This window comes from Misgurnus anguillicaudatus, unplaced genomic scaffold (genome assembly GCF_027580225.2).
Source record: "Misgurnus anguillicaudatus unplaced genomic scaffold, ASM2758022v2 HiC_scaffold_29, whole genome shotgun sequence".
In the NCBI taxonomy this organism is placed as follows: Eukaryota; Metazoa; Chordata; class Actinopteri; order Cypriniformes; family Cobitidae; genus Misgurnus; species Misgurnus anguillicaudatus.
This window is the reverse complement of record NW_027395279.1, coordinates 8,227,652-8,255,483: the sequence shown is the minus strand read 5'-3', so window position 1 is coordinate 8,255,483 and position 27,832 is coordinate 8,227,652. Positions and strand designations below refer to the sequence as shown.

General features: G+C 41.0%; 2 protein-coding genes and 1 long non-coding RNA gene across 3 annotated transcripts in view; 1 reads left to right on the top strand and 2 right to left on the bottom strand.

Moving 5' to 3' along the window:
• LOC129421468 (cation channel sperm-associated protein 1) overlaps positions 1-27,832 on the bottom strand; it is a 119,309-nt gene that overhangs the window by 45,252 nt on the left and 46,225 nt on the right. The gene's annotated exons all lie outside the window — the stretch shown is intronic.
• LOC141362905 (uncharacterized) lies at positions 11,534-13,588 on the top strand. The gene is made up of 3 exons (XR_012368480.1): positions 11,534-11,732; positions 12,434-12,540; positions 12,621-13,588. It is a non-coding gene; the product is annotated as an uncharacterized lncRNA (long non-coding RNA).
• LOC141362904 (claudin-4-like) lies at positions 13,725-17,448 on the bottom strand. The gene is made up of 2 exons (XM_073865169.1): positions 17,282-17,448; positions 13,725-15,037 (listed from the first exon to the last, which is right to left on the bottom strand). Exon 2 carries the CDS (start codon positions 14,902-14,904, stop codon positions 14,323-14,325), a length of 582 nt encoding a protein of 193 aa, XP_073721270.1. The 5' UTR covers positions 14,905-15,037; positions 17,282-17,448; the 3' UTR covers positions 13,725-14,322.

Genomic DNA, 27,832 nt, shown 5'->3' with positions numbered 1-27,832 from the left:
AGGAACGCCATCTGTGGCTCTGTCTGGCTGACATGACGGATGCAGAAAAGAACAAGTTCTTGGATGCGCCCGTATCCCAGGCAGGCCTGTTCGGCGAGTCGGTGGAGTCGTTTGCCCAGCAGTTCTCCGCCGCCCAGAAGCAGACGGAAGCGATCGCTCAGATCATGCCCCGGCGCAAGCGACCTTCATCTCGCCCCCCAGCGCCGGCGGCCCCGTCTGCTCCTCGCCGAGGGCGCCCTCCGGCGGCTGCCTCCGCCCCCCCCGCTAGAACGTCTTCTAGACCACGGAGAGGGAACAGCCGTCGGCAGCCCGCCCCGCCCGCACCACCCGCTTCCCGTGGCAAACGGAAATCGAAGCGGCCCTGAGACGGGCGACCTGGAGTTGGATGGGATCACTCTACGGGAGACGGTGACGGCACCGCTCCTTCCACCGGTAGAGGGCCGGGTGGAAAATCTTTTGTTTCGTTTTGTTTCTGTTCCGCCGGCTTCTCAGCCGGCACCCACAAAACCACAAAAAGAGTGCATTCCTATTCCTTCTCCAGGTCTCCAGAGGATCGAGAGAGATGTGAGCGGGCAGTCAGATGCTCTTCCTCCCTCTCCTCTGTCGCCAGTGGGTATTCTGAGGAGTTCGAGCTCTCCCCTTCGGAGACCGGACCACCAGCAACCCCTTCGGAGTCTGCGTCCTCAGCTGAGGAGACCGGACGACCGTTTACCTCAGCGGGCTCAGGTCAGTGTCACACACACACATACTGTAGATGCTTATGCTGTCACGGCAGACGCACCGGCAGTCCCGCCTGTCCCGCCTCGCTGCCCCGCCGCGGGTACACCGGTAGTGCCGTTAATTCCTCTCGTACGGTCCCTGGGGGCTTGGCTTCAGCTTCCCAGTCCGTCTCGTTGGGTTTTACGCACGATCCGCCTCGGTTACGAAATTCAATTCAATCGGCACACTCCCAAATTTGCGGGCATACGTTTCACCACGGTGAAAGCGTCCGTTGCACATGTACTGCGTGCAGAGGTCGAAGTCCTGCTGGCGAAGGACGCGATCGAGCCGATCCCTCTTACCGAGATGAGATCGGGTTTCTACAGCCCGTATTTCATAGTACCCAAGAAAGGCGGCGGGTTACGACCGATTTTGGATTTGCGTGTCCTGAACAAATCTCTTCAGAAGAGGTCTTTCAGGATGATTACACCGAAACAAATTTTCAGTGCAATACGCCCCCAAGATTGGTTTGCAGCGATAGACCTGAAAGACGCGTACTTTCATGTGTCCATTCTCCCTCGTCACCGACCGTTTCTCCGGTTTGCGTTCGAGGGGCGGGCATACCAATACAAAGTACTACCGTTCGGGCTGTCTCTCTCTCCCCGTGTGTTCACGAAAGTGGTAGAGGCGGCGTTAAAGCCCCTCAGAGAGAGCGGTGTTCGCATTCTGGCTTACCTCGACGATTGGCTTATAATAGCGCATTCTCGGCGGACGCTGTGCGAACACAGAGATTTAACACTTCAACATCTCGCCCGTTTGGGTCTTCGGGTCAACTGGGAAAAGAGCAAACTCTGCCCCACGCAGAGGATCTCTTTTCTCGGTATGGAACTGGACTCGATCGATTTATCGGCGCGTTTAACAGAAGAGCGCGTCCAATCAATTCTGACTTGCCTCGGTTCATTCCGAGGGAAGAATGCGGTCCCTCTGAAACAATTTCAGAGACTCCTGGGGCGTATGGCAGCAGCAGCGGCCGTGACACCGCTCGAGCTGCTCCATATGAGACCGCTTCAGCGTTGGCTTCACGATCGAGTCCCGAGGAGAGCGTGGCGCGCTGGCATCCATCGTGTAACCATTACACCTGCGTGTCGCCTAACATTCCCCCCGTGGTCAGACCCCGCGTTTCTCAGGGCCGGCGTGTCCATGAGACAGGTCTCCCGGCATGCTGTTGTGCATACAGATGCCTCCGACACGGGCTGGGGAGCCACGTACGACGAGCTCACGGCTTCGGGGGTGTGGACAGCACCCCAGTTGCATTGGCATATCAATTGCCGCGAGTTATGGGCAGTATATCTGGGACTCGTACGCTTCGCTCAGGAGCTGCGAGGGAAGGATGTACTAGTACGCTCAGACAACACTGCGACCGTAGCGTATATCAACCGTCAAGGCGGTTTGCGCTCTCGTCACCTGTCGCATCTCGCTCGTCATCTCCTCCTTTGGAGTCAGAAGCATCTGAGGTCCCTTCGTGCCATTTACATACCGGGCTCGCTCAATACAGCGGCAGACGCGCTTTCCCGAGCAGCGCGCCCCGGCGAATGGCGACTCCACCCCCAGACGGTCCAGCTGATTTGGAGGAAATTCGGTCGAGCGCAGATAGACCTATTTGCGTCACCGAACAATACCCATTGTCGCCTGTTTTATTCACTAACCGAGGGCAGCCAGTGGATGCGTTGGCACACAGCTGGCCGCGGGGCCTGCGCAAATACGCGTTCCCCCCAGTGAGTTTAATAGCACAGATACTGTGCAAAGTCAGGCAGGACGAGGAGAGCCTTTTAATGATCGCCCCATATTGGACGACCAGGAATTGGTTTCCGGAACTAATGCTCCTCGCGACAGCCCCTCCCTGGCGGATTCCCCTGAGGAAGGACCTTCTTTCTCAGGGAGGGGGCACATTATGGCACCCGCGCCCCGACCTGTGGGATCTCCACGTTTGGTCGTTGAGCGCGCGCAAGGTTTAAGTGATTTGCCCCAGGCGGTATCTAACACTATTGACGCGGCACGAGCTCCGTCTACGAGACGGGCTTACGCGTTAAAATGGAACCTTTTCGTCACCTGGTGCTCTTCGCAACGCGAGGACCCCAGAGAATGCCCTATTAACATTGTGCTTTTATATCTTCAACATAGGTTAGATGGTAGGCTGTCACCGTCCACTATTAAAGTTGATATCGCCGCTATATCTGCGCATCACTCACTTATTAACGGCAGATCAGTGGGCCAGCATGATTTGGTTGTTAGATTCCTGAGAGGCGCTCGCAGGCTAAACCCCTCGCGCCCTCCTTCTATTCCTCCCTGGGACCTGTCCATGGTGCTGAAAGCGCTACAGAGTCCTCCGTTCGAGCCTTTGCAGTCTGCGAGTCTGAAGCTTCTATCCATGAAGGCTCTGACCCTACTAGCATTGGCCTCGGTGAAGAGAATAGGGGATTTACATGCATTCTCTGTTGACGATTCGTGCCTTCAGTTTGGTCCTTCTGTCTCGAGCGTGACCTTGAGACCCAGACCAGGCTACGTGCCCAAAGTTCCCACTACTCCCTTCAGAGATCAAGTGGTGAGCTTGCAAGCATTGCCTTTGGAGCAGGCAAACCCAACCGAGGCTTTGTTGTGCCCCGTACGCGCACTGCGATTCTACGTGGACCGCACGCAAAGCTTCAGGACCTCAGACCAGCTCTTTGTTTGTTATGGTGGCCAGCAGAAAGGGAAAGCTGTCACTAAGCAGAGGATGTCTCATTGGATAGTTGATACTATCGCCCTGGCTTACAATTTGCAGGGCATTCCTTGCCCCTTTAATTTGAGAGCGCACTCCACTCGGAGTGTTGCCTCATCTTGGGCATTAGCTCGTGGTTCCTCGCTAACAGACATCTGTAGAGCTGCTGGTTGGGCGACACCTAATACGTTCATTAGATTCTACAATGTTCGTATCGAGCCTGTATCCTCTCGTGTTCTGTCCTCACCAGGGAGGACACGGAGAGCAGACTCGCAAGTCGGCTTGCAGCCTCCGACTGAGGCTCCAAATTGAGTTTTCAGTATGGAAGGCTAACAGAGCAAAAATGCGTAATGGTTTGATTTGCTCTCTCCACTGCCTTGACAGCCTTTGTTGCGGAGCATTGGCTGTCAGCCTTTCACTAGTTGTATTCTTACGAACCTACGTGTTTGGCCAGGGCCCCACATTGTGTCCCAACGGGTTCCTTTGTGAGTATTATTCCGTGGGGTTAATCCTACCAGCCCACGTTTCCCTTAGCAGAGCACTGCTTTGCTTACACAGCCACGGCTGTCATTTATACCTCAACTACGGTTGACTTTCGTCCACCATTAGCCCTTAACGGGGCGGTGGCTTCCGCAGCGTCCCTATACCGCTCAGATAGGGCGCTTCCCAGTCGCTGGCACTACTGTGGGGTTAAAGGAACATCTAGTGCCCGGCCTTCTGCCTTGAAACCTAATTCTCCTATCCTTAAGTGGAACCGGAGGGCTTTAAGCAGACACTGGAAGAGGTCAGCCCCTAGTGGCGTTTTAGTAGGGTTTCCCAATTCGTCGGTCACGACGTGACGTCGTAGTGACCGACTGAAAGGGAACGTCTCGGTTACGGATGTAACCCTCGTTCCCTGAAGGAGGGAACGGAGACGTCACGTCCCGTCGCCACAGGTGCTGCCACCTGCTGTTTAGGCCGGTCACCTTCCGGCTTTCTCAGCGAACAGAAGCTGATTTCCCTATTTGCACGTGCGCCTTATATACGCACCTGGCGGGGCGGCGCCAGCATTATGCAAATATCTCAATGCCAAGTTCATTGGCGTTTTAGTAGTATTCGAAGCAGATTGGTCTCTCTAAGCGAGCTCCCAATTCGTCGGTCACGACGTGACGTCTCCGTTCCCTCCTTCAGGGAACGAGGGTTACATCCGTAACCGAGACGTTTTCTTCCACGTCTCTCTGGTTTTGCTCTCCATTTTAAGGCATTGGAGATCATTTTAGCTGAACAGCCTATCATTTTTTGCACCTCTTTATAGGTTTTCCCCTCTCCAATCAACTTTTTAATCAAAGTACGCTGTTCTTCTGAACTTCTGAACAATGTCTTGAACGACCCATTTTCCTCAGCTTTCAAATGCATGTTCAACAAGTGTTGGCTTCATCCTTAAATAGGGGCCACCTGATTCACACCTGTTTCTTCACAAAATTGATAACCTCAGTGATTGAATGCCACACTGCTATTTTTTTGAACACTCCCCTTTCAACTAATTCAACTAATTGCCCATTTGCACAGCCTTAAGAGCGTGTATATCATGAATGCTGGGTCTCATTTGTTTTCTGAAAATCTACTGAACCTACTGGCAACTTGTTTGCCATGTAGCAATAAAAAAAATATACTAAAAACCTTGATTATTCTGGTTAGTCACATTGTACTGCTATTATTTTGAACAAGACTGTACATTTAAAAAGCAGACATAAAAGTAACTTAAAAGTTACTTTTCTTAGTAACTAATTACTTTTGATATACAGTAACTGGTAGAGTAATTCAGTTACTTTTAAAAGAAGTAACTAGTAACTGTAACTAATTACTAATTTTCAGTAACTTGCCCAACACTGGTAGTGTAGAGTTCATTGTTGGTTTTTGTTAGTTTTATGTTAGTTTAGTGTTGCATTTATCCTGTCTTGTTTTGCCCCCTCGTGGGTTTTGTTTTCCCTGTTTTTGTTAATAAATTACTTATTTTTGTCACGTCTCCTTTTGAGTTCGTTCCTTGTTATATTCCTTACAGCCAGGGTTCCCAAATCTTACCCTGGAGGGCCGGAGCACTGCAGAGTTTAGCTCCAACCCTAATCAAACACACCTGATCAAGCTAATCAAGGTCTTCATGATCACTGGAAAATTCTAAGATATGGACAATACATTTGTTTGTTTTTTAGTAAGCCTAATTCAGGACCTATAACTCCTTCCCCGTCGTTACAGTATCTTTAATACCCGTAAACCACATTTGCGCACGCGCACACACGCACGCACGCACGCACACACACACACACACACACAGGGCATTAGCTACATTGTTTAAATCACAGTTTTTTATGCAAGTAAAAAAACAGAACCATCTATTTACCATATCAATGTATTATGACAGTTATTAATGAAACATTACTTTATAATAAATCAGTTATTTAATATGAAATAAGAATGAGGAAATAAATACATACAAAGACAGAGAGGGTGTTTATGGTCAAGATTTTAAGCTATTTGGAAGAGCTAAGTACTTTGCCATGGAAGTTTGACACTTTATTTCCAGTAAATAAACCTTAAAGGAATAGTCTACTCATTTTCAATATTAAAATATGTTATTACCTTAACTAAGAACTGTTGAATCATCCCTCTGTCATCTGTGTGTGTGCACGTAAGCACTGGAGCGCGCTGCGACGCTACGATAGCATTTAGCTTAGCCCCATTCATTCAATGGTACCATTTAGAGATAAAGTTAGAAGTGACCAAACACATCAACGTTTTTCCTATTTAAGACAAGTAGTTATACGAGCAAGTTTGGTGGTACAAAATAAAACATAGCGCTTTTCTAAGCGGATTTAAAAGAGTAACTATATTGTATGGCGTAATAGCACTTTTGGGAGTACTTCGACTCGGCGCAGTAACACCCTCCCTCTCCCATTATGAGAGTGAGAAGGGGAGCAGACTTTTCAGGCGAGTCGAAGTACTCCCAAAAGTGCTATTACGCCATAAAATATAGTTACTCTTTTAAATCCGCTTAGAAAAGCGCTGTGTTTTATTTTGTACCACCAAACTTGCTCGTATAACTACTCGTCTTAAATAGGAAAAACGTTGATGTGTTTGGTCACTTCTAACTTTATCTCTAAATGGTACCATTGAATGAATGGGGCTAAGCTAAATGCTATCGTAGCGTAGCAGCGCGCTCCAGTGCTTACGTGCACACACACAGATGACAGAGGGATGATTCAACAGTTCTTAGTTAAGGTAATAACATATTTTAATATTGAAAATGAGTAGACTATTCCTTTAAATGAAGTGATATCAGTATGTTATTTTATTATTGGCTGCAGTTATTACATTTTTATAGTTTTTTTCCCAACCAAGCCGATAACTTAATGAGCAGCCAATAATGTAATAAGTAAGGAATAATTGACGACGGGCCATTGAAGTATAAGAAAATAATGCACAACAAGGTGTTAATGCGGCACGATGCGAAGCGGAGTTACACCGCAGGTGTGCATTATTATAAATAATTCAAAGGACCGGAGTCAATTATTCCGCTTATACCACGGTTACCACAAACATTGCTCTGGTGCCTATTTTTAAGACATTTGAAAAGTTAGGTGTGCGGTTTACAGAAAAATAATCAACACCCATAGAACACTTCTCAGCCAATCAGAATGCAGCATTCAACAGACCCGTGGTATAACTTATAATAACTTATGGTTCATAAATGTTATTACATTATTGGCAAATTATTACATTATTGGTTTTATTACAATAAAATTATTATGTTATTGGTCTTTATTACATTATTGGCTGCTACAACCTCTTGTTATATTATTTTCTAATACATGTTTTTTCCTCTCTACTCTACTCTAATTAACAATTTTTATAAGACTTTTATTTGCCAAACATGCATTTTAAGAGCCATCATGCATATATTCTCAACTCAGTGTTACAATGCTTGCATTAAAACAATATTTGTGATATAAACTATAAAAACATCACATCATAGGTTCATAATGCTTTTAAGGATTACATATAAAATTGGAATATAATAGAATATCATAGGTTTACAATGTTTCTAAGGATTACATATAAAGTTGGTTCAAAAATACTTGCCATATAAAGATCGCCCTGATAGCACACATACATCTTGGAGACGTCTATCTGATGTCTGCGTTTACATCTGCAAGACATATTTTTCGATTCTTTGCTCATCTGCAATACGTCTCGGAGACGTTTCCTAGAATATGTCATATAGACGTATTGAAGATGTCTGCAAGAAGTTTTTGATTTAGAATGTATGAAAAACAGCTCTTTCTAAGAACTTTATCAGATGTTTTTACACACCAGATTTCTAATTGCGTTACTTATGTCACAGGTCGGGGCGGACCCAAAATATCTAAAGGGCCACGCCCCTTCCTAGTTCTCCGCGGCTCGCCCACGCTGATCTCTCTCCGTTCGGTGGGGCCGGAATGATAAACAGCACAGAACAGGTAATGCTTCGTATTGATTACAAGATGAACAGCAATACTACTCACACGACTGCTTCACCTTTAAGACGGCTCCGCGGCTCGCCCACGCTGATCTCTCTCCGTTCGGTGGGGCCGGAATGATAACCAGCACAGAACAGGTAATACTTTATGTTGGTATTACAAAATGAACAGCAGTACTACTCACATGAATGCTTCTTCTTTAAGATGGCTCCGCGGCTCGCCCACGCTTATCTCTCTCCGTTCGGTGGGGCCGGAATGATTTACAGCACAGAACAGGTAATGCTTCGTGTTGATTACAAGATGAACAGCAATACTATTCACACGACTGCTTCACCTTTAAGACGACTCCGCGGCTCGCACATACTGATCTCTCTCCGTTCGGTGGGGCCGGAATGATAACCAGCACAGAACAGGTAATACTTTATGTTGGTATTACAAAATGAACAGCAGTACTACTCACATGAATGCTTCTTCTTTAAGATGGCTCCGCGGCTCGCCCATGCTTATCTACTCCACGCTTAGCGTTCCTTCTGCACCTAGTCTTTCAGTATCCAATCCTCTGTGGCATCCAACAATCACCGGCACAGCACACCGTCAGCAAAGGACCAACAGCCAAAAAAAACACTGTCACCAAGCACGTTCTCTTTCCGTGGAGCTCTGCTATACAATACAGCCACAACTCTGTCCTTTTCGCTTCTCTTGGGCCCACACTCTTTCCGTCCGCTCTTAGAGCGATCCCCGGATCAACGGCGCCCTCTGCGCTTGCAGGAAGTGTATGTTCGTGGTCCGCCTTAGGCGGAGCAGAGCTCGCCCCCGGAAATCAACTCTCCCCTTGTGCTGTTGTAAATCTATTTATCTGTCATCTTCGCCTGGGTCCTCCAATCGTGAGTTGCCATCTTAATAATCCCCACCTGCTTCTCATAAGCCCTAGATTAGGCTGCCATGGAAACCAGGAAGTCATCTTAAAGGTGCTATAAAAATTTTGGCCCAGGCAGGGGAGAAACCGTCTCCGGGCGGAACTAACTTCATATTAGTTCCGCCCTCTATAGTCACCCCGTGACATCCCCCCCTGCCAAACCGTTGTAGTCCCTAGAACGGGCTCGTGGTGATGGGGAAAATTGAATGGGGTCTTTAAAAATGTGGTAGGCCATTTGGGGGACCTTGGTCGCTCAACTCGAGGTGGAATCCTGCCGACTACGCCAAATCTGTCACAGGTCGGGGCGGACCCAAAATATCTAAAGGGCCATGCCCCTTCCTAGTTTCCACCTCGAGGAGGTTCCCAAAGCCGCCCCAATGACCAGACACACAAGGTAAGAGTAAAATTTAAAACCAACTTTATTTAAATTATTTAAAATGGTAAGTAGGTGAGGGAAAAGGGGAACTTAAAATAACGGCCTCTTCTGGCCTCCAACAAGTTAAGGGGGGGGGGGGGGGACAGGGTCTCTAGGGGGTCCCTTCTTGCGTATGCCTTTCCTCCCACCCCGCAGACCTCAAATGGCCTGGGCTTCCTCACAGCCTCCTGGGTCTCGATCCGGCTTCTATCAAAAAAAATAAGGCACAGCACAGCACTGCAAGCGACAAGCGCACACACACAAGTGAAGACGGGGACTCACCCACAGCACTACACACACACACACACACTTCGTGAATCTAAGGATGAAGCCGACCTCGACCTGGAATGCCGTACGGACGTTGGACTAGCCTTCCGGGGGTAGGGTTGGACAGGAGGAAAAAGACACGGGACCGCCTCGTGTGATCCCGATGAACACCGCGGCTCGCCCACGCTTATCTCTCTCCGTTCGGTGGGGCCGGAATGATAAACGGCACAGAACAGGTAATACTCACACCCTTTGGGCTTCGGTCGCAAAACAACCACTGCTTTCCTTCCGCTATTCAAACTACTCCACGCTTAGCATTTCTTCTTCACCTACTCTTTCAGTATCCAATCCTCGTGGCATCCAACAATCACCGGCACAGCACACCGTCACCAAAGGACCAACAGCCAAAAAAAACACTGTCACCAAGCACGTTCTCTTTCCGTGGAGCTCTGCTATACAATACAGCCACAACTCTGTCCTTTTCGCTTCTCTTGGGCCCGCACTCTTTCCGTCCGCTCTTAGAGCGATCCCCGGATCAACGGCGCCCTCGGCGCTTGCAGGAAGTGTATGTTCGTGGTCCGCCTTAGGCGGAGCAGAGCTCGCCCCCGGAAATCAACTCTCCCCTTGTGCTGTTGTAAATCTATTTATCTGTCATCTTCGCCTGGGTCCTCCAATCGTGAGTTGCCATCTTAATAATCCCCACTTGCTTCTCATAAGCCCTAGATTAGGCTGCCATGGAAACCAGGAAGTCATCTTAAAGGTGCTATAAAAATTTTGGCCCGGGTGGAAACCGTCTCCGGGCGGAACTAACCTTCTTCATTTTAGTTCCGCCCTCTATATTCACCCCGTGACACTTACTTTTCTTGGAAAGTAATGCTTACGTTAGTTTTTCTTAATTGGCTGAGGCTTGATCTCTTTCAGGCCTTGCAGGTGTTTTTTTATGATTGCAAAAATGTCAAGCTCTGGCCTGCCATCTCTGTTTCTGACTCAAACTGTTCCCGCTCAGGCGTTCAGAGTGTGTAGTTCTACTCTCTAAAAACAAACGGTGCTATATAGCACCAAAAGTGGTTCTTTGCTCGTAATCATAGAAGAACCGTTTTTAGTGCCATATAGCACCGGTGAAGCACCTGTGTTGCACCGGTGTAGAACCAAATAGGGGCCATATAGCACCACACATGGTTCTACATAGCACTATATGGTTCTACACAGGTGCTTCACCAGTGCTATATGGCACTAAAAACGGTTCTTCTATGATTACGAGCAAAGAACCACTTTTGGTGCTATATAGCACCGTTTGTTTTTAGAGTGTATGGTTAATAAGTCCAGTTTAATTCAGTACATTATTTAATTTTTAAATTGAATTAATTAAACCAAAAAGTAACTCGCATTACTGTTTTTAAAAAAGTAACTCGCATTACTTTTTTTTAAAAAAAGTAACTGAAATATTAATGTGTACATTTATAAAGTAATGTGTTACTTTACTCGTTACTTCAGAAAAGTAATATTATTACTTAATGCAAGTTACTTGTAATGCGTTAACCCCAACACTGTCCCCGACTGGAACTGTCCCCAGAAATGTCCCTGTTTTACAGCACGTCCAAAACAACCAGCAAATACACTGAAAAACCCGTTCAACATTTAGTCTTTGGAGTCCCAGACAGGAGCAATCTTGTAATGATTATTCTCACCAGCAGAAGGGGCTGCGAGCTACACTAATTACTTGTTTGCGCACATATAGGTTGCGCGTCACTGCTTAAGCGATAAAGCATTTACTACAACACATGAGAAAGCGTCATCAGGTTGATTAAGTTATCATAAGATATGAAATGATTCAAAGTTATCGGTGGAAAAGGTATTACTACTCATTTTAAATAAAAGTAATAAACCAATGTTACTGAGCATTTGTTTGGTGTATATGTTTACATTTTGCATTATTGCTTCTGTTTTTCACGTTTACAATGCTATATAATCAGCTGAAGTAGTACACTCTAAAAACCGTTGGGTTATTTGTTTTACCCAATAGGTGGGTTAAACATATTGGGTTGTTCTGTTGGGTTATTCCTAGCTTGTATTGGGTTATTTCCATAACAACCCAGAGAGTTGGGTTAAATTCGGGCTCACGTCACGCATTTTGAATTTCAATGGTCAACAGGTGCCACTGCTGAGTGCGGACAGACACGAGAGGTACGTTTTAAAATATATATCTCTGTGTAATGTTTTATTTGCTACAAAGTGTCTTTAAGCTTTAACACACAGTAAACTATCAGCCACGTTTAAATAAGTGTACAAAAACGTTGTTGTCTAGTTTTTGTCCGTTACACCTGTTCCATTCATTAACTGTTACCCATGCCAACACGCGTTTTTAAGCCATCATAAACGTAGAGAGACATCGCAATTTATTTTAATACTAAACAGCACCAACAGCATGGTCCCTTACGAAAATGAATCATTTCTTCTTTTAGTAGTAACGTTAGTTTCATGGCGTATTGATTGCAATATTGCTTTAACCATGGTTTCTGTAACAGACAATGCTTTTTGGTTTAAAGTGTAGTAAAAACCGTTTTTTTAACTTTTGTAAGGGATTCAACCGGCTGTTTTTTGCTCCAAATATTTTTTAGCCGGTCTGTGTTATAGACACAGAGCTGTAATATAAATGTCATTCTGAATGTAAATGTCTTAAGAAATGACTCGATGGCATTTTATTGTCGTTTTACCTCAGTATAATCCCCTGATAAAGCGCTGCACGTCTACTACTGTTTACTGTAACCCCGGTAACGGTTGAATTTGCAATTCAGCGCCATCTACTGTCAAACTAGAGTATTTATTCAGCATGCCAGATGTGTTTGCTTTGATATTTAATTAATTATTCTTTTCTTTAAATGTAGACATTCTTGTAGATGTTGCATTAAAAACCTTACAAAATGGCCAGCAAGATGATTCAGCCTTCCTACAGTACCAAGAGGCAAAGCAAACATTTATTAATTTGCAACCTGTAAGTATCATTTATGACACTTAGTTTTTTTTTATCCTGTTTATGTGTGCATATTTACATTGCGAAAATTCTGTCTTCAGGTCAGAAAACAAACATAATTCAGTATTTGTAGGAGGAGGTATGAAGAAGACCCCATGTCCTACTATGGGATGAATTCGACTAATCACAAGCCTTTGTTATCGTGGGGAGGCATGGCCCAGGACCAAGACCAGCAGTTGAAATGTGCTTTAATATTTTTTTTACATTTTATACAGAGTATCCCAAGCCTTTCACTACTGTTAAGTAGTTTCTGTAACACACAATACATTTTGTACCATGTGATGTTTCCTGAACACACTGTCACCTGCTTAAAGGGACAGTTCCCCCCAAAATGAAAATTGTCATAATTTTCTTCCTCTCCTGTCGTTACAAACCTGTACACATTTTTTTGTTCTGATGACCACAAAGGAAGATATTTTGAGGAATGTTTGAAACCAAACAGATCATGAGCCCCATTGACTGTCATAGTAGGAAAAAAGAATACTATGAAAATGAATGGGGCTCATGATCGGTTTGATTTCAAACATTCTTTGAAATATACCTTTGTGGTTATCAAAGTAAAGACTTATATACAGGTTTATAACAACATGAGAGGGAGAAAATGATGACAAAATGTGTGAACTATGCTTTTAAGCAGTTTTTAGTTGGATAAGACTGAGTAGATTTGTTTTGTTCTTATGTTTTTGTTTATTTATGTATGTATATATTTATGTATGTGTGTATGTATTTATGCTTCTATATACATGTATGTATTTATACATTTAAATGCAGGTGCAAATGACTAAATGAAAATAAAGCATTATAAATGTATTTGTAAGTTTTGTATTATTTATTTATAAAGCAAATAATAGTAATAAATAATAATAATAATAATAATAATAATAATAATAATGGGGTTAAAACAGCATTGCAAAAATAACCCAACAAATTGGTTATTTCATAACCCAACTAATTGAGTAAAACTTTCTACCCAATGCATTGGGTTAAAATAACCCAACAATGGGTCGGTGCTATAGTAACCCACCATTGGGTTATTTATTGGGTTATTTTTAACCCAACTGTTTTTAGTGAGTACCTTAGAAGTAGGCAAGGCAAGGCAAGTTTATTATAGCACATTTCATACACAGAGGTCATTCAAAGTGCTTTACATAGAAATGAGAAAACAAAAAAATCAAAGATACATGAATTTAAAATATCAACTAAAAGAAAATAAATGTGATTTTAATAAAAACTCTTTAAATGTGTGAAAAAGAATAAAACAGGAATAAAAGTATAAAACAGTTAAAAATAAGAATAAAATCAAGAGAAATAAAACAAATTAAAACAGTGTATATAAAATATAACCTTAATGGGGTATGTCATATCTGTGCATTGCATAAAAGATTGTCTAATTGTTCAACTAATTGAATTAGAAACACTGGCAAAAAAAGTATTCTTAGTATTTTTGTCTTGTTTTCAGTACAAATATTATATAAAAAAACTTAAATCAGGATGCATTTTCTTCATGAGCAAAATGACTCAAGATAATATGTTTTTAAACCAAAACCCCATTGGCAGATTTCTTTTTTGCTTGTTTTAAGCACAAATTCTCTTAAATTTTATATTTTTGTCTTAAAGTTATATTTTTTTTTCTTAGGTGAATTTGCTTATCAAGAAAATGCATCTTGATTTAAACATTTTTCAATATTTGTACTGAAAACAAGACAAAAATAAAAAAATATATGTTTTTACAAATTAGGTAGCTTATGAAATTAATGCATTGCAGCCTTTCAAACAAACTTTTAAAACCGAATCTGGGAGGCAGTTGCAGCCCAGAATGCTCCCTCCACCAAACAGAAGAGCAGTGGATGCCATTCCCAAATACAGAGATGCACCTATTTTCCGAATCTCGATATATTCAGAATTGATGACAGGAAAGATATGCTTGATGGTACTGTAAGTTGCCCAGCACACGGGGATCAACAGCAAAATGGCAGCGCAAATGAAGGTGCCACCAGAGACGATCATAACTTGATCATAGCAAAAGGCGCCCACGATGAAGAAGAAAATTCCGAGCACTCCCATCACGATAACGACGATGCACAGAGGCCGGGCCGCCTGCAGGTCCGAGCTGAGGGTCATGGAGTCGTAGATTTCACACTGCATCTCTCCAGGGCTTCCCTCACATCTCTTCCAGATTCCCTCCCATATGGTATGCTGTGTTCCAGTCTGTGACTGGATGTTAGTGGTGATCTTCCACTTGGGTAAAGCACAGGACACGATGGCCCCGATCCAACCTAAAAAGGCTAGGATTAGTCCTAGTGTCTTTGACTTTACAGCTTGCATTCTGAGTGTGCTAATAAGTCTGTACACCAAAGAAATGCTCTCAGAAGTTATTCTGTGCTTTAAATAGCCAACAAAGAGAAAGGAGAAGATATCTTTGAAAATGTCCCTCCGGATAGTGAAGACACGCTGCAGCCTGCAAAAGAAACACGAAAATGTATTAAAGGCTCCATTACCTTGTATTTTACGTTATGGCCCAGTAAAAGCAGTTTTTGTAAAAAATAGGCTAATGATTGCGTCATAACCTGCGACTCTCTGTCACACAGTACAAAAATGATCGTATGGACAGGAGGAGAAGATAAATGCATAGGTAAATGCATTAACTATGTATTGCATTTTACTTTTGCAGACACGTGCATTACAGGTAACGTTACACGTGCATTTCAGGTACACATGCGTGAGCTAGACCAGTGGTTCCCAACCTTTTTAGCCCTAACTACCCCAACAGATCAGTAAGGCTAAAGTACCCCTTCATCGAAACTAAACCAAAGTTGTTTTTTAAAGATAAATAATTAGTAACATTAATTAATTTATTAATTAAAAACATTAAAGTAAAAAGCAATGACTGATAAAACATGTTTATTTCAACAAACCACCATCATTGCAATCAGTGTTTGATTTTATCAGCTTATTTGTATTTTAAAAGACACACCCAAAAACGGCAGATTTTTGCTCAGGCCTACATAATGGCAATTTTGACTGCAATTATTAATTATCTGTGGGGTGTTTTGAGATAAAACTTCACATACAGACTCGGGTAACAGCAAAGACTTATTTTGCATCTTTAAAAATTTAATCATATGACCCCTTTAAGGGCCAGATTTACAACAGCTTTAACAGCTTGCACAAACCATCATTTTGGTGTTAAATAATGACTGAACTTACTAAAGACACGCAGCAGATATTTAGCTCTGAAAAAGGTGTTATTTTTGCGACCTTATTGCATATGCATTTGTAGAAGTTTTCTTTTCAGACGCAAGAAGAGAATTTCAATTTAGTTTAATATACTTAAAGAAAAAAAAAAAAAAATATATATATATATATATATATCGTTTGCCAAGCCATGTTATGTTTAATTTGCTGGAGAAAAGATGAGGAGAAGTCACGAGGGGAAGTCAAATCAGGTGTTTCAAAAATTATATTAACCCTTCACCTTTCATCCTCCGGTTCTTCTTAGTGTATAATACTTTTACTTTGTTAGCTGGAATCACTTATTTGCAACCCTACTAATCTGCGCTGCTCTTAGGTTTTAATGGTCATTATGGAAATGTGCTTATATCATTATTCCCAGCCAACATTGATATGTAGGCCCCACGTGGGTCCTATCTGGGCAGCATGGGTTACATGTGGGCATGGGCTTCACATGTGCAATATATGTGGGTCCCATATGGTCTGTGGACGTTGGAATGAACAATCTATTTACTTTTCCTTTCTGTGTTTTTTGGCAGTGTGTAAAACGATAGCTCTGAAATCTTGTTAATCTCTTAGTACAGTCTAACGCACAACAGCTTTTTCCCATTTGGACGCGTTTCCACCGTGTTTTCACCGATGTCACGCTGTACTCAAATGCTGCCGCTTTGTCTTTTGCCACTCAGTGAGCGTAACTGCAGTCCTCTCGCCGACGGTGTGCAAACCCTCTATATCAAATTCATGTGGGCTAGGTGGAGCTATAGGGGAACCCATGGACAAACCCATATAGGGCCCACATAGGCCCCACCATGCAATGTTGGCTGGGCGTGTGTTATTTTATTTGCGCCTTTGTAGGAAATCACATGCAGATGTTCCACCCCCAATAGGCGCTTGTTTGGATTTGAGCTCTCATGTCCTTCTTAGTAAATCTGGCCCTAAATTTTCTAAAATCTCAATTTAAGTTACTGATAATTAAGTGTGCAAATAACTGAAATTATTCTGTTCCAAATATAAAGAGAAGCAAAATGCTATGGCAGTGGGAATGAATGTCATTATTTGAACATTATTTATAATTAATAAACTTTTTGTATTTAGAAACGATTCAGGTTCATTGAAAATAGTCAGATCGTTCTTGAGTTGGACATCGCTATTGTGTTTTGGCGCATGCAGCGCATTTACTCACAATTTAAATTCGTTTAAAGACATTTAAAGTAATCATTTTTACAATGCTTTCCTCACAAAAATCGATCTTAGGTCAATAACTGGAAAAACGAGAGACATTTTTATTAAAATGAAATTAGATCAAAGCAAAATCTAAATCTTTTCGCTTACCCCCTGAGTAGCCTACCCTCGGTTGGTAATCACTGAGCTAGACTACTGCACATATAAATAACATAACCAACATCTGCTTTTACAACAACTGCTGTCGTTGACTCATTTAAACATTTATATTTACATTAAATGAACTCACCACCAACTCACCACCACATCCAACACTAAAAAAAAATAAAAGCAGAATCCACTCAATATCTTCTTGTTATGTGTAACTTGATGTATATTAAAGGTTATTTTAAACTTTTTACTCAATTACATCCACTACTATAAAGTTTAATTTTCCTCCGGTCTTCTCTCCTCTCTGGTTTTGCGCAATCTGAGCTCTATACCACAGCCGAGAGGCTTCTCAATGCAGAGCAAATGGGTGGAGCTTAGACGTCCATGCATGGAGAGGAACAAAAATTATGACCGTTTTACAGACTGCCAAAAAAAAAAAAAAAACACCGAAAGGAGAAGTAAATGGATCGTCCATGCCAACGTCCACTGACCACAGGTGGGTTGACAATTGCTAGGGTCACTATAAAGCAGATGTTTTACTTTCTACTTAAAAGTATTTCTTCAAGTATTTGTATTTTTTCAGTGTTTTTATTTGTAAAACATAGATTCCAAAGCATATTATCATAATTTTTACTCTATACTGGCATTTTCGCAGCAGCAGCTATGAAAACCAGCCATTTTGTTTGCCACTCAACATTGTTCCATTGTGGTCCTGGTTTTCATAGTGGCTGCTGCAAAAAACAAAAAAAATCTGAAAATCTAAGAAAGAGCTCCTTTATTTATACTGTAATTGAAACTTAAACATTCTGAAAACATTCTCCTTATTGTCCACAAAACACTTTGTCACATCATAGTTTTGAACAACATAATGGCGATGGAAAAGTGAGTGGAGTGCTGAAGATAAATCAGAAAATGTTCGAGCACAAGGTTCTGCTTGAATTGCATGTATACAGCTAAGTGAAGTTGGTGGTTGTAACAATGTATGTATTTCTCTACCAAGTTTCTTTTGAAGCAGTGCTTGCACCCCACCCCTGATACCATTCATTACAGAAGCGCCATCATAGCATTGACTGATTATCTTGTCAGTACTATAGCCTTAATTATTCAGGACTGTAAGAATTTGTGAAGTAATGTACTCAGCATCTAACTGCTTAAAGTCCAATTAGATGCTCTTCTGGAACTGAGTTGCACACAAACCTTATCACCAGGGACAGGTTTTCCACATTACTGTACATTGATCTCGAGTTCCATCACTTTTTATGCAAAATTCTGGTGTGTCTGCACTTTCATATTTTCCTTTAACCTCATTCAGCACACACTGTGCTAAAATATCAATTATTTCATTTTGCATGTGGTTAGAAGTGTATTTGGCATTTTGAGGTATGCTTCTCACAATTTCTGCCAGTTTTGTGTCATTCATCGTATACTCAAAAAGTTTAAGGAAGAGGCCAGTGCTATATTCTCCACTCTCAGATTCAGAATGAGAGCTTTCAGTACTTGCACGAAATGCAAGTTCATTGACAGAAAGAAAGTGCACAACTTCAGCTAGAGATTTAACATAATAGCCTTTTTTCTCCACATGGGACTGTCCTAACAGACAGGTTATGGTTTCACCGCTGGCCTTTCTACGCTCATATCTGCGCATGTGGTCTCAGCATGTATGTGCCCATAGCAGGATGCATGCTTTTGAAGCCCCTTATCTTTCTCCAGTGCTGACTCCAGTTTGTGTATCCACGGTGAGTGAAAACAAGATCTTTGTCATTTCCAGTTCCAAATTTGTGACAGCGGAAACAAAAGTATGCATCCAGCTGCACAGAATATTCCAACCAAGGTTGTGCTACCAAACATGCGTTTTGGGTAAGAGTTTAACACTGGCTGTGTTAGAACCGTATCATTCAGCTCATGGCTAACACCATCTACACATTTGTTCTGTGCAGACAGCACTAGCTACATGTTCAGTGGTGCTTGGAGAACTGTCTAACTGTGCTTCGTTTGGCACAAGTACAGCATCACACATGCTTTGCGAAGAGGTAACTCCTACGTTATCAGTCCTTGCCTTGGGTTTTCTAAGAGGTTTTAAAAACCTTTGCATGGTGACAAGTAAGGATCGAGTTAATTACAGATGTTTCGCTAGCTAACACATTTTCAAAGCTAGCTGTTCACTAGTAAGTACACCAGTACTGCTCAGTAAAAAAACTGAATGAATCAAATAAGCAAATAAGGATTTATTATGAGTTTTAAAAACCTGTTTAGAGTAAATTAATCTTTAAGTAATAGAGACTAAGTGCCATTCGTTGCCGTTAAGAGCTGTTAATGCTTTTCTGATTGGCTAAGCAAATGCACTTCTAGAATTTGAATAAGGCAGTGCTATTTATTTATTTATTTATTATTGTTTTAGTAATATTTTTAAGTGAAAGTGTGATGAAAATCTAATTAAACATTTGTCAGTAATTTGTCATGCCATTTTGATGTATTAAATATATGAAAGTATTATAACACCTTATTACACGGCTCTCTGGAATGCTTGATTCTGATTGGTCAGTTGAGACATTTGCAGGTTCGTTCTTTTCAAATAATAACCGCTCCAAATTAATAACGCATAGCCGGACTACTTGCACGAGTAAAATCGCTCCGCGCCAATAAAGATCAATAAAGATTACTGTCTGTATGGCGCCATCTTGTGACAAACACTCGACAACCACGACAAGACACAGACAGCTTACTGAGACTGAACTTGACAAAATAGAGCATGACAGCTACGAAGCCAACACACACAAAAATACAGAATGGGGATTAAAACTTCTCAAAGACTGGCTAAAAGAGAAACAGACAGACAAGTATGAAGCAGCGGATCTTAATAAGGTATTACGATCATTTTATGCTGTGCAAAGTTTCGCGGAAGGATAAAAATGTTAATTTAAAACAAATATGCCAATAAAATGTTTCAAATTCATATTCATGTCCAGTTTTTTTTCTTATGTGGCAAGTAGCCGTGTAATAAGCGGGATAATGTAGAGGCAGCCGGTAGTTATTGGGAAATAAGCCCCTTCAGTGTGATACAAGACCCTCCGCTTCGCGTCGGGTCCTCAGTGGCGGTCCTGGCTAGATTTACGCCCTGGGCGAACCATCCCTTGGCCGCCCCCAGAAAAAAAATTATTACCCCCAAACCCCGCCACCAACATGTATTATTTTGTTATATATAATCTTAAATACAAAAAGGTAACAAGAACAGAGAAAAACATGTAACACCAACTCATGCACACGCACACACGCACGCGCGCGCACACACACACACACACACACACACACAGTTGCTGCTGTGGCAGTATCTGACTCCTCATTTTGGCCAGTGGGTGCTCTAGCTCTAAAATATGTCAGAAGTGCCCCTGAATTTACAATTAAGATACAATTATGTAAGTTAGATACACTTATTTCACACATGCATCAGTTACAATTAAAATGACACATTTTATTAGTATTTGTTAACATCCTATAAACTAAGCAAACACTACAAATTATTTAGAAAGCTATATCACTGTAGCTTACAAAATGCCATGTCAATGTATATTAGAACTTAGTTATTTAATTTGACACATATAGCGTAAAGCAATAAAAAATTACACAGTCAGAGGTCTGTGTGAATTTGCACTTTTTGTGTTGCACACATAAACTAGACTGTGTTGCCTATAGAGTGAATTTAGTTGCATGACATGATGCCTCAATTCTAACTAAAACCAAATACAGTCGTATTCTGTGGCTAATAGCAACATATTAGCAAGAGTGCAAAGCTAATATAAATAGCCTATTTCCTACTGTCACTCACTCACGTCGTCACTCATAGAAATCGGCATACCTTTATCTTTTGCCCGTTTCTCCTCATCTTCTTTTTCTAAACCGGGCAACTGAGATGGCTACTTTGGTCTTTTAATTTGATGATGATGAAGATGAAGACTCGACATCATTAACTTTGCATTACATTTTGACAACAACAACGTCCGTTTTGCCCGTCAATCAACCGGAGTCACGTGACGGAGTCACGTAGATGACTCTACAGAATTTTTTTACATAACCCAATTAATTACATGTTCGTAGGTGTATATGGGTCTATGTTAATTTTAGGAATGAAAAATACAATTTATTTGGAAGCAGACGCAGCAGTTTGTGTTGTGTGGCCTGGGAATCCCTGGGATCAGTCAATCCCTCGCTCGCCCCCCTTAAGGCGAGCGAGGGACTTGCATTCGCAAGTTGATTCCCCGCCCCCCTCACCCGTGCCTCTTCTGACACGCACACAACCTGTGTTTCTCAGCACTAACTTGACATGGAAATTAGCGGTTTTTTTATATATATTTTTTTTTAGGGCGCTCGTGCGCCCTCACATAGATTGCGCCCTGGGCGTTCGCCCACATTGCCCATAGCAAAAACCGGCCCTGCGGGTCCTGATCACACTGTCGGGGCTTATTTCCCAATAACTACCGGCTGCCTCTACATTATCCCTTACTTAATATGTCTAATATAAATATATATTTATCTCTCTGCATTTGCCGACATTTATAAGTCACAGAATATGAACAATGTATCAAATTATGTAAAACCTATACCTAAATATATATATATATATAGGTTTACTGTATATATATGTATATACAGTGCCCTCCACAATTATTGGCACCCCTGTTTTAAAAATTCTCCTTTTTATTTAAACAACATAGAACCCAAATGCAAAAAAGACATAAATCCAACCTTTGATTTAAGTACATTACTTTGGTGGTAAAGAATTTACAAGTTTAGACAAAAAAACTTGAAATCATGCGTTCCACAATTATTGGCACCCCTGATATTAATACTTTGTACAACCCCCTTTTGCCAACACGACAGCACTTAAAGGCGGAGTCCATGATGATATTCGAAAGCCAGTGTTGATATTTGAAATCACCTAAACAAACACGCCCCTACCCCAATAGAATCTGGACCTTCTGTTGATAGACCCGCCCCACACATACGCAACCCGGCATTTGATTTGATTTGATTGGTTAAAGTGTGTTTTGGTAGTTGGCCCATCTCCTTTTCCAAACCGTTTTTCAAACATCGTGGACTTCGCCTTTAATCTCCTCCTATAACATTTCATAAGATTGGAGAACACAGAGAGAGGGATCTTTGACCATTCTTCTTTGCACAATCTTTCTAGATCGTCCAGTGTCCTGGGTCCTCTCTTCTTTAGCTCGCCCCACAGGTTTTTGATTGGGTTGAGGTCTGGGGACTGAGATGGCCATGGGAGGACCTTGAGTTTGTGACTGCTGAACAATTTTTTTGTAGATTTTGTCACATATTTTGGATCATTATCCTGATGAAAGCCCCAATGACGACCCATCTTCAGCTTTCTGGCAGGGGCCCTCTGGTTTTTATTTAAAATGTCCTGGTAGTTCAAAGCATTCATAATGCCATGCACCCTAACAAGGTTCTGAGGGCCTTTGGAAGAGAAACAGGCCCACAGCATCACAGATCCTCCACCGTACTTCTCGGTGGGCATGAGGTGCTTTTCGGCATACTCATCTTTTGTTTTACGCCAGAGCCACTTAGAGTGTTTGTTGTCAAAAAGCTCAATCTTAGTCTCATCTGACCAAAGCACATGATCCCAGTTGAAGTTCCAGTACCGCTTTGCAAACTCCAGATGTTTGCGTTTGTGAGAAAAGGCTTTTTCCGTGCATGCCTCCCAAACAGCTTGTTGGCATGTGTAGATGTTCTGATAATTGTTATGGAGACTTTGTAACCCCTGATGCCACTCTTTGATGCAATTCTGTGACAGTAAGCTTAGGAAAATGTTTTACTTCTCTAACCATACTCCTCACTGTGTGTTGTGGCAAGATAAACTTGGGTCCTCTTCCAGCCTTGTTTGTCACTGTTCCAGTTGTTTTAAACTTCTTAATGATTCCTCTGACTGTAAATATGGGCAAGTTAAGGCAAGTGGCTATTTTCTTGTAGCCATTGCCTGACTTATGGAGGTCGACACACATCTACCTTACTTGAATGGTGTGTTCTATTCTCTTTGCCATGATGACAAATGGGTAAGAGAATTAAACCTCTTTGTCACGTCATATTTATACTCCAGGGAAACAGGAAGTGATGAATTACTAATTAAAACTTCCTAGATACCCTGACCAACTTTAGCAACTACAGAAAAATATATTTAAAACTTTTTTATTATTATTATTCATAGGAATTGTTAGGGTGCCAATAATTGTGGAACAGGTGATTTTATAATATATATATTTTTTCCTAATTCGTGGACTTTTTAAAAATTATTATTAACTTGTGCTAAATGGTATTTTTCAAAATTTTTCTGTTAGAGATTATGCTTCTGCAAAAAAAGAAATAATTAATTTGATCGCTTTTAACACATCTTAAACAGGGGTGACAATAATTGGGAAGGGCACTGTATATAATGCTGGCCTAGTGGTTTTTGTATATTTTACTGCAAATATCTTACAAATTGCTCCTTTAACGCTAATAATCTCTATATATATACAATCTCAAAACTAAAAATCGAATGTCAACCCGCGGAACGAATATTCGAATAATCAAATATTCTGGTCCAGCCCTAGATTGAACAGATGAACAGATAGACTTTCTCAAGTACCTTTTACAGTACTCACAACTTAGATTTAAAGAACTTACTGTCCAGCCACACAAAGTGGGCCTCTTCTTTGAATATGGGCTTGCTGACAACATCCCTGAAAACCTTGCACATCAATGAAAGTCTCCAGAAAGCCACATCACCATCAGGATCTGCCAGAGGATGTTAGGTGGCATCTGTCCAAAGCAAACAGTCAATCCAAAATGTAACTTTACATACGACTTATTAAAACGGGTAACTGATAGATTGACAGGAGTTTATACTGCATACGGTTGCAGGTTGGCATACTTGCTGTGATGGTGTCGTGGAAGGCCAATCCACCAGAGTCAATCCACCTTGAAAAAGTAAAATCAATTTCCAATGCTTTTATAGTTATTTATTCAAATGAATTATTGTTATAGTATCGTTGACACAGTATTCATGCCAGGGCCCAGGAGACATGATTTGTGCAATATAAATGGGGATGACAATGCCAAGGATCTGCAAAGGGGAAGTATAGAGCATCAGAATCAGCTTAAAATAGTGCAGGAGTGTCCAAAGTCGCTCCTGGAGGGCCACTGTCCTGCAAAGTTTAGATTCAACTTGACGTAACACACCTGTCTTGAAGACCTTGATTGGCTGATTCAAGTGTGTTTAACTTAGATTGGAGAGCTAAACTCAGGACAGTTTCCCTCCAGCAGCAGAATTGGACAGTGCATATACTATACTGTATAGCAGTACAAGTATAAGTTAAAGAATGATAACATAATAACATGTAATAAAATGTTTAAACCAATAACGTTATAACTTTTTGCCAATAATGTAGTAAGCTATAGCATTATTGGCTGGTTATTACATTATAAGAAAAAAAAACGTTAAAATGTAATAACTGCAGCCAATAATGTAATAATCACCTTATTGGAGGCCAAGAGGCGAAGGCACCCATAGTGTTTTTAATGTAACAGCTTGAATAAAGCAATTCGGTGTTTAAGAAACATTACTCATTTAATTGACTGATTAAAGCAACTATTTATGTGACAATACACTCTGAAATACAAAAGACTAATGATATCTAATTTACCAGGATATATTTGACAAAATAAATAATGCTAATTAAATAACTAGCTTATAGTTAGCAATAGTCAGTGAACATATAGCTTACACTCTAATTAGTATATTCTTTACCTTACCCACTAAATATATAGCATTTTATACAACAGTTCTTTCTGGTTCTCGAATCTGATTGCCTAAGAGCTATGCGATATTGCGCTGATATCGGCACTGTAATCGCTTCACCTTTCGTATTATTCCGCCACCTAGTGAATGGAGGTCCTAAGCAGGCTCATCTCTGAATGAAAAAACACAGACGCCCTGTTTTGAATCACTCTCCGTGTGTCTCATTAGATTACTAGCTCATAAATCAGTCTGTGAATCCCCAATCGGAAGTTATTATTCCGTCAAAGATTAGCGCTCTTGGATGTTACGTTAAAGTTAATAGGAGAAATGTTTTGTCACATTGTGTGGACGATTAACACTTGGAAAGAGGAATATAAACAGCTATATCTCTTATCAGAACGAGAAAACACCGTGGAACTGCAGGTAAGCACCGCAGCTTTTAAATGTGCTTTTAAATGTGATCATTTATTTTATCGTGACCTGACTATTAAAACATGTTATGAGATATCCCCACTGGTATATTTATAAGCAGCATGCAAAAACATCTCTCTGACACTTATAAAAAAACGTTTTATATAGTACTGACAAGAACAAAGTTTAATAATAATAATCAAGTGCTCGTATCGTGTTAAGAATAAATGAGAAAGCAATAGTAACGTTATATAAGTATAGTTTTATTAACTTTTACCTCGCGCCAAAACAATAACAACACAAAAGACACTAAATATGAATAAAAAAACAAGTAATAGTTTGATCATGACACCAAATACTGCTGATTTGATCTCATTTTGACGATCATAAACAAACAAGGCCAACATGAGAGCCGGGGAATCCGTCAGAGATGTAGCCCAGAGAGGGCGGTGGTCAGCGGGGCGAGTGAACACTGATGTCCGCTCATGCTTTGGTTCTCATTCGTACCGAATCTCACTAAGCAAACGTTCAAACAGGCGCTATCTTTACTAATCAACTGCAGATTTAAATATAATACATATACATTCTCGACTAAACTAATCTTAAAACTACACTTTGTGACCAAGAAACGGTAATATAAAGTAACGGCTTTTCCGTCCATTGAGTTGTTATGAGCTTCAAAGCAGCCGAAAGCTTTACCTGTCATTCTGGCCGCCCTCAAATCCGTGGCGGAAGAAGTAGTTCTCAAACAAAGAGGCTTTTAAAATAACTCCGTTGTTGTTTTCTAGTTTTCGTTTTTCAAACGTGTGCCGTCGAACTGTTGTATAAAAGCAATATCGCTCTCGGAGTCGTGTGATATAGCTCTATATCATCACGGCTGTGATTGCCTACGGCCTCGTGCCTCTGGCCTAATCACAGCCGTGATGATATAGAGCTATATCACACTCCTACTCGAGCGATATTGCTTAATTGTATGTTCAGGAAGTAAATGAGCTGTGTTTACTAACACTAATTTGACTAATTTGCCAATCCATGTCCACCTAGTGGTCAATTGCATTTTCTGCTAAATAAATGACTGTCTTCTGGGGAGGGAGAGAGATATTACATATCATACAATATATTTGTAATTATGTCATAGGCAGGTTTTTTCAAATATATATTTTCAGTAATTTTGTGTCAATTACCAAGCCGCTGAAAGACCTAGCTGCACAAATAACACACTCACACATTAGCACACACAATGAACACACATCCCCAATCAAATAAATTGTGGAATGATACGTTTTTAAGTAAATGTAATATGGCTACTTTATCTTCACATGAACACTCAAATAATGCACTTATTTAATGATTTTATGGTACTTTAAGCTACATTTAAACAAAAAAAAAACTAATATATATATATATATATATATATATATATATATATATATATATATATATATATATATATATATATATATAAATTAAATAAATAAAAACTTTTGTTTAAATGTAGCTTAAATAAATTCACTGCAACCACTTACCTTAAAAAATTAGTAAATTCAATGAATCATCTTTTTGTGTATATGGAGTGAACTAATTATGCACTTCTTTATTAGATGGCATGGGCTTTACCCACTTCTAAATATTAATTTCATGATGATCCTTACGCTGAGAAGTCAAGAAGCAGTGACAATACTGTGCAGCCCATTTTGGAGTGAACTAATTTTGCAAGACTATAGTCATCATCAGAGGGTGTTTAACCTTAGTTGGGCTACTAAAAAAATAATGTGGCCTAAATTAAAGAGGTTACTTAACTATCCTACTACAATTGTTTTAGTGTAAAATAAGCATTTTATGTTACTTACACTGCAATTAAATCCAACGCTGTCAAAAACTTAAAATACATTGGAGGGTCTCTGGTGTCATCTGCTGGAGGAAACATAGCAATTACATAAGAAATCCATAACCACCCCAGGTAATAAAACCATAGTAATAGTCATAAATTAAAAGCTTCAGTAAAAGAAGTCTTCAGAAGTTTTATTTTAATGCAAACAATGATGAGATACAATCACGGTGTGAAAAAATATGTGACAAATAAGTGAAAGAAGTGCTGAATCAGATAAGTTAAAGTGAACACTTTGTTTATAACTTTAATAAAATAACAGACAGTTAAACACAACTTATTGACTCAAAAACAAACACACACTAATTTATTTTGTAATGATATTAACACCACAAATACTCCCATTTGTTATTTTCAAACCAGGGCTGCGTTTCCCAATAACGTTGTCTCTTAGCGCGCTACGAAGACTCTTAAGTTAAACCTTAACTACAGGTTTACCTTTTCTAGGCGTGTTTCCCGAACTGTACCTTAGCGGGTTTCTTAAGGTATACTTTCTTACGTGCGACGTTACCAGGTGCTGTCCATGGCGATGGTGCTGAATAGGTTGATATCGATTGTTCGACAATCAATTGTTCACTTTATGTAATAGGTACTTCGCTGCGTTA

What these genes read in the sequence shown, in the direction of transcription:
- LOC141362904 (XM_073865169.1), bottom strand. Translation starts at nt 14,904, where the DNA reads ATGCAAGCTGTAAAGTCAAAGACACTAGGACTAATCCTAGCCTTTTTA.